Source organism: Orcinus orca, chromosome 10 (assembly GCF_937001465.1).
Source record: "Orcinus orca chromosome 10, mOrcOrc1.1, whole genome shotgun sequence".
NCBI classification, from domain to species: Eukaryota; Metazoa; Chordata; class Mammalia; order Artiodactyla; family Delphinidae; genus Orcinus; species Orcinus orca.
The window spans coordinates 51,061,990-51,074,011 of record NC_064568.1 but is presented as its reverse complement, the minus strand read 5'-3'; the positions used below and the strand labels follow the sequence as shown (position 1 = coordinate 51,074,011).

The following is a 12,022-nucleotide window of genomic DNA, read 5'->3' as shown; positions in this document are numbered from 1 at the left end:
GATTTAGTATCATATTTCCATTAACATGTGTATAAAAGTTTAAATGACTGTTTACCAATATCATCCTTTTGGTAAGTTTGCACCCTATTCCTCATCGTCCCAAGGGGACAAACTCCTTAGAGAGAAGTCATTATACAGTCATAAAGGAGGCTGAAACTGTTAGAGTTAAAACTCCCAAATACAGACCAGTCTTCCTAAAGAACATAGTGAAAAATACACAAAACATTTTTGAAGTAACCTCAAATTCCCCTTCTTACACATCTCTGGTGTTGATGTAATTATAAAGTATACCTCTAAGCATCTTAACAAAATGTTTAATAATGAAAAAAAAAGCTCAAGTATTAAGTGCTATGAAGCACAATACTGAATGCACATTTGAGGCTCCAGATTTGATTCTGGTTTGCTTTGTGCCTGGATCTGGGACTTATAATCTCAACAAGCCTTAGTTTTCCAATCTGTGAAATGGAAATACCCAAATACTCTGTACGCGTCACAGTTATTTGTACCTTAGGAGTTAATGTACAATAAGTATACTCAAGTGCTTTGGAAAACTATACAGCACTATATATGTTTTTAAAATTATTCTTATCACAATAAAACACTGGCAAAATCAATTTTTGATCAAATTACACCAGTATAGAATTTGTAAAAGACTAAATATTTTCTAGAGAACTATTTACTAGGGACACTGACAAATCACAAGCATATCAATTGAAACAGTGCCCATGGCAAGCCATTTTGCTTCTTTATATACTTTATCACCACAGAATTCTACTTGTTGTCAAATACAACAGGAAAGATATCAAGCTAGCTAACTAAACCTTCCTGCCAAATCTGTCATTCTTCCAAAGGCCATGTTCTCTCTTCAAAGCTTTTATATTATTCCATGTTTCTTCCAACATCCCTTTATATCCAACACCAAAGACAGAGGGTTTGCTTGGGTTGCAGGATAAACTGTCATCTTGTATTTGCCAGATCCCATACAGACATATCAAGTAGAAAAAGATACCAAATGACAAGTACGCACACACGTGCACACATGAACATACGAGTGTGTGTGTGTATATACACACACACACATACACACACAAAGTGTCCTTCGTTCTTTAGGGAGAAATATATTTCTTATACAGCAGATGACTGTCACTTTAAAAGGAAGTGTATAGCACAAGCAAAAAAAAGAAAAATAAATCTTACTCACCATCTCCCATAGCCATTCAGATGGTCCAGGGAGCTCTCTCAAACCAACAGGTCAAACAGCACAGCAAATAAATGCAGCTCGGTGCCTGCGCCACTGGGCTCGGCCTGCAGCCTGCAGACACCCTGCAGACACCCGGAGCTCTGTGTGACCCAGGCCGCTGCAGCTCTGCACCGCAATAGCCAACAGCTGCTACTCCACTTCAAAATAAAAGTCTGGGGTCTTGCTGAAAGCCCTCGTCTATTTAGCAAAGCCTAGCAGAGCTCGATCAAGATTATTCTTTAACTGCACATATGAGGTTAGATATACGTTACGGTGTTTCTCCTTGTGCTGGCTGCCTGAAATTTAATGTCAGAAAAGCTCTGAGAGCCAATAAATGCCATCCCACTGGGGGACTTTTAATGCAATCATCAAAACACAAGGCATGTGTTCAGCAATCATTTTCCCTAAAGATATCCATGTAATCAGTAGCAATCACATGATCTGATGAATTAACTGATTTGTGCTTTTTTAAAAGGTTTTCATCCTTTTGCCGTTACCTTTTAATATTTACAACAGAAGACTGCTAGAAGTGCACAAACAGGAAGAGCTCAGTTTCCATGATTAACTGCTCTCATTATGCAAGAAGCATTTCTGGCTGCCGTAAACAAATCACGTCAAAGGCAGCCCATCAAAGGCTGCTCTGTATGCAGACGGCAGGGCCACACGGAACAAAGCTTGCTTCTGGTGGAGGAGACAGAACCTGGCCAGTGCGCAGCTGCAGGGACACCGAGCACCCTCCATCCAAGCTGCACAACCATCAGCACATTGTCAAGCTCCAAGAAGGCCCTGGAGCTCATGGTCACAAACAGATACATTTTTAAATCAACCTAAGAAAAAGGCTACTTTGCTTTTCACCAAAGGGTATGTTATAAACTAGACTGCAAGTTACCTCATTACCTCTTTTGCCAAATATCAAGGTAATTTCAAAGCCTAATTTCTGTGGTTTAGTTTATTGCCAGCCTCCTAAAACAATGCTTTTCCTAGCAACTGTTTTCAAAGAGAGAAGCTGGGAAATATTTTACAATGATTACATGCCAAGACTGCATTAGGTCCTACACACACTTGACAAATCAGAATTACACATAGTTTTTTCAGTGAAAAAGAAAAAGACTTGCAGTCACAGCCACCAACACGTCTGTGCTTGTATCTCAGTTAGCATAGGAGCCTGTCTAGAAAACACCAGACCCTGCCATAATCACAGGGGGGCCTGCAACTTTCAGTCTTTTCCTTCCTACAGGGCTGGTGTTGCCTTCTTTCAGCCATGATTTGATTAATTTTAAATCCAGTTTCCTTCTAATAGCAGAGCTAATTCCACTGCACTTAAGGATTCTGCCTAACTTACTCTGTAATACAAGAATTAAAGTCAGGCTTGAAAAACCCTCGACAAAAAAAAAAAAAAATATGCCATGCATTTCTCACTATTCCCAAATTAAACGACATGCTCAAATCTCTGATAATAGAATTTACTTCGTGTTCTTGAGTGTGCTGAACTAATGCTCTAGATAATCAAGTCAAAGAGTTCAATCAAAACTTAAAAGCGTAGATATGGCAATAATGAAAGAAATCAGAGACAAAAGCATGAGATGTAAAGTTATGTATCAAGACATGTATAAGGGGAGAAGAGGCAGAAGGAAGAGGAAATAAAGAAACAGACAATTTTTCCAAACAATAAATGTATGTAAGATAGTGTGGGCCATGTCACTCTCACTTACCACATGCCTCTCCAGCCTAAAACCCTTCCTACTCCCAGAAGTCTACCAAACTTTTCCCAAGGCCTACAAGACCCTCATATAATGGTTCCTGCTTACTTTTTCAATTTTTCTCATACACAGTCTCCCTTCCAACAGAGCCCTAGCCTCACTAGGCTCCAGTCAGCCCTGGCCTTCTTTCCTTTCTTCAAATACACTAAGACCTTTTCTACCTCTCGGCCTTTATGGTCACATTTTCTCTGCCCAAAGCATTTTTCCTACCATGTATCCAATGAATAGCTCATTTTCCTTTATCAAGTCTCAATTCAAATATGTCAACTCTGAGAGACGCTTGCCCCACTATTCTATCTAAAGTGGCATCACTGAGTTACTTCACATCTCCATACCCTATTTACTTCACTTAATGACTGTGTAGATGATAACTTTTAACTGCAGTGGCTCTTAAAAAGTTATACCACCTTTACAACAAATCCTCTGGGTTTTTGTTTGTCTGTTTTTGTCTGTATTTAGTAAAATGATTTTTTCATCCCCAAACACCCTCAACGAATATATTATAAGAAGTGTGATATTTTATTATTATGGTTTCAGGCAAAGACACATTAAAAATTTTTACTTACCATAATAGTTTCTAGTCACAGAATATCAGATGAAACAAATCCGAATAGAATGCCATGTTTGGGTGAACTCACAATAATTTGCTTTGCATATGTACACCAAGTGAGAGAGAAAAGAGGTGGTATCTTTAATAGCTCTTCAACCTGTTGTGTGCATGAACTATTTCCACAAGTTTCCATGATGAGCCTTTATTTTGTCCTAGATGTTTTCCTGGTCTATAACTTTATTTTCAAGTTTTAGTTTGAGTGCACAATAACAATGAGCCAACAGGGACTGAAAATTATGTGGGGAAAAATTGTGCAGAAATAAAAAAGGAGTTGAATAAACCTTCATTACATTATTTTAGGTATAAACTATTTATTTGCCTTCAAATTGCTAGTTATAAAAATTTGTTTTCAGTGCTCAATTGATGTATTTTTCTACCTGTGAAAATTATTCAAGCATCTTGGGTTGGGATGAAACATAACATAATGTTAGTTAGGAAAAATTAAGAAATAACTTTTTCATTTAATGGCTTTTCACTTAGCAGCAAGGATTTTAAGGAATAATTTAAGTTTATTTCATTAAATTCATTAAACAAAGAGTAGTTGTATTTCTTTCATTACCAACTGTAATCACTCTGGATATCCATTTGTTTACTTGTTTATGATCTATCTCTCTCACTAGAATGTAGGCTCCTCGAGGCAAAAACTTTAACTGTCTTCTTCACTGTTGTGACATAATCCATCTATATTTTAAGAAGACCACTCTCACTTCTGGGTAGAAAATAGATTCCAGGGGTCAAACATAAAACAGAAATCTATTGCAGTGATGCAGGTAAAAGCTAAAGGAGGGCTTCCCTGGTGGCGCAGTGGTTGAGAGTCCGCCTGCCAATGCAGGGGACACGGGTTCGTGCCCGGTCCGGGAAGATCCCACATGCCGCGGAGCGGCTGGGCCCGTGGGCCATGGCCGCTGAGCCTGTGCATCCGGAGCCTGTGCTCCGCAACGGGAGAGGCCACAACAGTGAGAGGCCCGCGTACTGCAAAAAAAAGGAAAGAAAAAAAAAAAAAAGCTAAAGGAGACTTAGAGTATGGTTTTAGCAGTGGAGATGGAAAAAAATAAGCAAATTTGGCATATATTAGAATTTCAGAGGCAAAAATGACTAGTTAGAATGGGAGATCAATGCTAACTAATTCTAATCAGGAAATTTCCTAGCCTGAGCTGATGGTGGTGCCACTGACTGAAATGGGTAAACTGGGGGAAGAACAGTTTTGAGGGAAAGGAAGAGACAACGGGCTTTAACTTTTGGACCTGTTAAGCCTGAGATGTCTCTTAGACATCCAAATGGAAATGTCATCGAGGCCACAGGCTCCCAGATCTAGAGCACAGAGAGATAAATGAGGGCTAGAACTACATATTTAGGAGTCATCAGCAAATAGTAATCATTCGAAGCTTTTGGTCTGGATTAAATCACTGAAAGAGAATAAAGACAAGGGGAAAAAGAGGCTTGGGCCCTGGGACCTACCAACATGATAAATGGGCTTTCCTCTTCTAGTCTCATCCCTTATTAACAGAGCCATTAAAGTATTTTTCAATGACAGCTTAATACTGTCATCAAAATCATCATGACCAATTTTTACACACCAATAAGTATTATAGACTTAAACGTTCACATTTGACTATACTTGCAATATTCAGATTATAATCTCCAAAACAGAAAGGTTTCTGAAAACTCTCTCCAAGAGAAATAAATGCCAGATACTAACCCTAAACATCCCTGTTTGTGGAGAGATAATGAAAAGAAAAAGAAATGGGAGCTAAAAGAATAGGAAACAAAAAAATCTTCTATTTTGAAGGTAACAGAAATAACCTCACAAAATACAAGGACAATACTTTCAAAATAAACCATATCCAAATAATAAATATCTTAAATTTATAGTACGCATTATACTTTTCTTCATAGGGCTGTAACTACAGAGTCTGGAATACATAAATGAGTATGTAGTGTAAATGATATGAAAACACACAATCTTAATTCAAGGAATTTTAACAATTCTCCATCTTCTTGCTGTTTCTGGTTTCTATGGAAATGGACAGTGGTAACGGCTGGAAAAATAAGGATAAGGTACTTAAAACACCTTCTATTTAGAGAAGAGGAGTGAGAAACAGCTGGCAATCAGGGTGAGGACTGGTAGTGCTGAAGTTAATTTATGCTTCTGTAACTAAGTTTAGATTAAGGTAGACACAATCTTTTTAACACTAAATTCTCTCACTCCATCTGCCTTCCTGCAATACAACAAGGCTTGGTCTTGGTTTATCCAGCAAAAGAGAACCAAATTATATTAGTAACTAGCTTTCTTATTATTTGACTATAACAACTCATACACCAACTTTTTTCTCCAACATCATGCACATTACTAAGCTAAGCATACTATCTTTAATATGAACCTACTTTCCCAGGTAGAAAAACCACCTATACTATCTTTGGAAATAGAATATATTCTTCACATGTATGGTTAATTAATACTTAAGGATTGAAGGTAAATGCTACCCAATAAGACCAAACACAATTTAGCAACCTTACAAAAAGAAGAGCAACCACAAAATCAAATAAATGCCAGATACCAACTCCAAACCTCCTTGAGTTCCAATTTGGTCTCATTCTAATTAAGAAGCCAAAAATTATTACACTGGTGAAGTTCCTATGGCTGTGTCTCTTCACTAGTATGATCACTGATACTCTACACATAGGTGTAACAGAGTAATCAACCCTACAATTTCTACTAAAAGCATCTAACTAAAACAACTACTCTGGGATCATAGGCAAAACATTCTCTGACATAAATCGTACCATTGTTTTCTTAGCAGTCTCCCAAGGCAATAGAAATAAAAACAAAAATAAACAAATGGGACCTAATCAAACTTACAAGCTTTGGCACAGCAAAGGAAACCATTAAAAAAAAACACACACACACACAGAGAAAAAGACAACATATGGAACGGGAAAAAATAATTGCAAACGATGCAACCAACAAGGGCTTAATTTCCAAAATATACAAACAGTTCATATAACTCAACAAAAACAAAAAAAAACAATCAAAAAATGGGCAGAAGACCTAAACAGATATTTCTCTAAAGAAGACACACAATACAGATGGCCAAGAGGCACATGAAAAGATGCTCAGCATCACTAATTATTAAATAAATGCAAATCAAAACTACAATGAGGTACCACCTCACAACAGTCAGAATGGCCATCATTAAAAAGTCTACAATGAAAACAACCTAAATGTTCATTGACAGGTGAATGGATAAAGAAGATGTGGTACATATATACAATGGAATACTACTCAGCCATAAAAAGAACAAAATAATGCCATTTGCAGCAACATGGATGCAACTATAGATTATCATGCTAAGTGAAGTCAGAAAGAGAAAGACAAACACATGATATCACTTATAAATGGAATCTAAAATATGGCACGAATGAACCTATCTATGAAACAGAAACAGACTCACAGACAGAGAGAACAGACTTGTGGTTACAAAGGGGGAGGGGAGGTGGGGAAGGGATGGATTGGGAATTTGGGGTTAGTAGATGAAAACTATTACACATAGAATGAATAAACAACAAGGTCCTACTGTAGAGCACAGGGAACTATATTCAATATCCTGGGATAAACCATCATGGAAAAGAAAATAAGAAAGAATGTAGAGGACTTCCCTGGTAGTTCAGTGGTTAAGAATCTGCCTGCCAACGCAGGGGACACGGGTTCGAGCCCTGGTCCGGGAAGATCCCACATGCCGCGGAGCAACTAAGCCCATGCACCACAACTACTGAGTCTGTGCTCTAGAGCCCACAAGCCACAACTACTGAGCTCACGTGCCACAACTACTGAAGCCCGCGCGCCTAGAGCCTGTGCTCCGCAACAAGAGAAGCCACCGCAATAAGAAGCCCGTGCACCACAGTGAAGAGCAGCCCCCGCTCAAGGCAATTAGAGAAAGCCCATGTGCAGCAACAAAGACCCAATGCAGCCAAAAAAAAAAAAAGCATATATGTATATACTGAGTCACTGTGCTATACAGCAGAAATTAACGCAACACTGTAAATCAACTATACTTCAATTAAAAAAATAAATTGGGCTTCCCTGGTGGCGCAGTGGTTGAGAGTCCGCCTGCCGATGCAGGGGACATGGGTTCATGCCCCGGTCCGGGGAGATCCCACATGCCGCAGAGCGGCTGGGCCCGTGAGCCATGGCCGCTAAGCCTGTGCGTCCAGAGCCTGTGCTCCGCAACGGGAGAGGCCACAACAGTGAGAGGCCCACGTACCGCAAAAAAGAAAAATAATAATAATTAATTAATTAATTTTTAAAAAAACACAATTACTCTGGGAGTAAAAAACACATTTTGTGCACAGAACATAGAAGGCAAGAGGGTCATCATATCTTCAACTCAGAAGATACCAAATATAAGGCAAAAGAGTAGTATCATTTTACACAATTAACCCATTATTAAATTTTCACTTACTCCAAAAGAATCAGAGGATAGGTAATGATCAGCAGGATGTAAAGACTTTGTTATCCTAAACAAGTTTTAAGCCACAAAGTCAAATCTGCTGAATCAGTGATATAATAGTTGACTAGAAGACATATTTTAGTGTCTAAAACTTTGCTAAATAATCTTAGAAATGTTTGAGAACTGGAATAACTTAATTATTCTTACCTTTGCAGGCACTCAAAATCACACCACCTGAATTTTGCACTTCATCAAATTTGCCAAGTATCATTTCTAATCTGGGAACAAAGAATAAATTTTATTTGTTTGTTTTACATACAGTTTTAATTAGAAACAATTTCCTTCACCATCTCTCTGAGAAAAAACAATTCCAAGGATTCAGTTAGCTCTATACAACTCTCTTTTACAATTAACTCACTGAAAGCAGACACAAAATGCATCTCTTCAGTAGAGCAAAGCAGTCAAATACAGGTAGCACTCTACACACTCGCAGGTATATTTGTGAAAAGGTAACCTTCAAGGGTAGGGGTTTACGATGTATAAAATAAATAAGCTACAAGAACGCATAGTACAACACAGGGAATATAGCCAATATTTTATAATGACCATAAATGGAATATAACCTTTAAAAATTGTGAATCACTATGTTGTACCCCCAAAACTTATATAATATTGTACCATCAACTATACCTCAATTTTTAAAAAAAGATAACTTTCACACAAAGCAGTTTCATATTTTCATCATAAAATTATTTCCCCAAACCCATCAAAAATATTGGGTTGGCCAAAAGGTTCATTCGGTATTTTCCATTCGATGGCTCTAGTAGCACTTAGTTGTCTTTAACTTCATTTGGAACAATTTTGTTAGACTGTATGTGATAGCTGTCGTACCAGCATGCATTTAAAAAAAGACATCAAGGGGCTTCCCTGGTGGCACAGTGGCTGGGAGTCCGCCTGCCAATGCAGGGAATGCGGGTTTGTGCCCTGGTCCAGGAGGATCCCACACGCCACGAGGCGGCTAGGCCCGTGAGCCATGGCCACTGGGCCTGCTCGTCCGGAGCCTGGGCTCCACAACGGGAGAGGCCACAGCAGTAAGAGGCCCGCGTACCACAAAAAAAAAAAAAAAAAAAGCAAAAAAAAAAAAAGCAACATTTTCGGCATATTATGCTTTATTATTTCAAGAAAGGTAAAAACGCAGCTGAAATGCAAAAAAACAGGTTTGGGCAGTGTATGGAGAAGGTGCTGTGACTGATCGAACGTGTCAAAAGTGGTTTGCGAAGTTTCATGCAGGAGATTTCTTGCTGAACTATGCTCCATGGTCAGGCAGACCAGTTGAGGTTGACAGCGATCAAACTGAGACATTAATTGAGACCAATCAACATTGTTCTCAACACAGGAGATAGCCGACATACTGAAAATATCCAAATCAAGCACTGAAATTCATTTGCACCAGTTTGATTATGTTAATCACTTTGATGTCTGCGTTTCACATGAGTTAAGCGAAAAAAACCTTCTTGACCGTATTTCTGCATGCGATTCTCTACTTAAACGTAATGAAAACGTTCCATTTTTAAAACAAATTGTGATGGACGATGGCAAGTGGATACTGTACAATAATGTGGAATGGAAGAGATCGTGGACAAGTAAAATGAACCACCACCAACCACACCAAAGGCCAGTCTTCATCCAAAGAAGGTGATGCTGTGTATATGATGGGACCGGAAGGGAGTCTTCTATTATGAGCTCCTTCCAGAAAACCAAATGATTAATTCCAACAAGTACTGCTCCCAATTAGGCCAACTGAAAGCAGCACTCGACGAAAAGTGACAAAAGAAAACGCATGATCTTCCATCAGGGTAACACAAGACCACATGTTTCTTTGACGACTAGGCAAAAACTGTTACAGCTTGGCTGGGAAGTTCCGATTCATCTGCTGTATTCACCAGACATTGCACCTTTGGATTTCCATTTATTTAGGTCTTTACAAAATTCTCTTAATGGAAAAAATTTCCACTCCCTGGAAGACTGTAAAAGGCACCTGGAACAGTTCTTTGCTCAAAAAGATAAAAAGTTTTGGCAAGATGGAATTATGAAGTTGCCTGAAAAATGGCAGAAGATAGTGGAACAAAAGGGTGAGTACGCTGTTCAATAAAGTTCTTGGTGAAAATGAAAAATGTGTCTTTTATTTTTACTTAAAAACCGAAGGCACTTTTTGGCCAACCCAATACTTTAGTTCCAACCTTATAATGAATATACTCAGTAACCAAGACATTTTTAAAAATTACATAAAAATCATGCTAAGGAAACTTAAGGCAAACATAAAAACAATGAAATATGTCAGAAATTAAAGTGATGCTGATATGACTGATAATCTGATGTTTTTCCTGTTAACCTATTTTATTTCAACAGCAATTCTATTAGCACTTCTGATTTTATATTCAGAATAATACACTTCTACTATCACTTCTTTAAAAAAAGTGTTTCTTATTACAAAAGCAATGTATACTCATTATAGAAGAAAATTAGGAAATATAAATAGGAACAAAGAAAAAAACCACAATCCCACCATCCAGAGAACTTATTTAACTGCATGCTTTATGTTTTATATTTATATATAAATTTTTTTCAGACCATGATCATGGGATCATGCTGACAGCACTCATTTTTACTTTCCAATATTATATCATTCTATGATTTATTCTTTTTTCTTAAATTTATTTATTTATTTATGGCTGCATTAGGTCTTTGTTGCTGCACGCGGGCTTTCTCTAGGTGCGGCGAGCTGGGGCTACTCTTCGTTGCGGTGTACAGGCTTCTCATTGCAGTGGCTTCTCTTGTTGTGGAGCATGGGCTCTAGGCACGCGGGCTTCAGCAGTTGTGGCACGTGGGCTCTAGAGCGCAGGCTCAGTAGTTGTGGCACATGGGATTAATTGCTCCGTGGCATGTGGGATCTTCCTGGACCAGGGCTCGAACCTGTGTCCCCTGCAGTGGCAGGCGGATCCTTAACCACTGTGCCACCAGGTAAGTCCCACTATGATTCTTAAATTATGACTTAGAGGTTTGGGTTAAGTCTTTAATTGCCAAATGTTTTTCTCACATCAATGGTTCTGTCATGATTTCACTTCTAAAACCTTAGTTTTAAGCCTTGGTCCACATCCTGTCATTTTTTACTTGTAAATTGAGGTTGAAAATACTGTTTGGTCTAAAAAAATTTTTTTTAGTTGAAAACCTTCTAGGAATTCATTATAATGGGATTTCTAAACCTTAACTTCAGCTCTTACCCCCATTTAATTCAACAAATATTCACACATCTGAAAGCACTGCAGTCAAAAGACACAGGTCCCTTCATCCTACAAAGTAGTTACCTTCCAGAGAATTGAGCAGACACTAGACAGGCTGCCCAGAGACTAGATGGACAAGATGAGACAGGGGAGGGAAAACTGGAATTGGAAGATGGGACTTCAGAATGAAGACCAGACAGCCCAGAAACAGAAAGGAGAGGATTTAGGAAAGCTCTCTGGGAAAAAAGGCAGAACAAGATGTTACGAAGCATGAAATTAACACTCAGCTATTCAGTAGCAAAAAGGGAGTAGGAAACTCAGGGCTGGAAGCTCTGAGAGAAAAGAAGGTTGGTAAGGAATTGAGGTGGGACAGATAAAATATACAGCAAGGAATGTAGATACAGGCAGCTTTAATGGCAAGAGGGGTCAACTGAAAGATCAGGCAAATATAACAGTAACAGGGAGAAAGAAAGGAAAAAGAAATAAAAAGCTATTATAAAATAATAATACAGCTATTTAGAAAAACAAGCTTATTCATAATGGAGGATCATTACACATATAATCTGATGGAAAAGGAGGAAAGGAACAATGTAAGAGTAGAAAGAAGAGACTGGGATCTTTTAAGAAATTCAGGAAGAAAAAGAATTTAGGAAATTCAACAGAAGGCAAATACAACAGAGGCT

At 38.3% G+C, this 12,022-nt stretch overlaps 1 protein-coding gene across 40 annotated transcripts in view; it reads right to left on the bottom strand.

Annotated features, from left to right (window-relative positions):
* CLASP2 (cytoplasmic linker associated protein 2) overlaps positions 1–12,022 on the bottom strand; it is a 177,813-nt gene that overhangs the window by 137,292 nt on the left and 28,499 nt on the right. For 27 of the 40 annotated variants that reach the window (XM_033405513.2, XM_033405508.2, XM_033405511.2 and 24 more), the window contains exon 7: positions 8,266–8,336. In XM_033405513.2, coding sequence (XP_033261404.1) covers positions 8,266–8,336 — 71 coding nt within the window. Of the gene's footprint in view, positions 1–1,201; positions 1,807–8,265; positions 8,337–12,022 lie in introns of those variants that run through there. The other 13 variants (XM_049715862.1, XM_049715865.1, XM_049715872.1 and 10 more) reach the window with 1 other exon arrangement.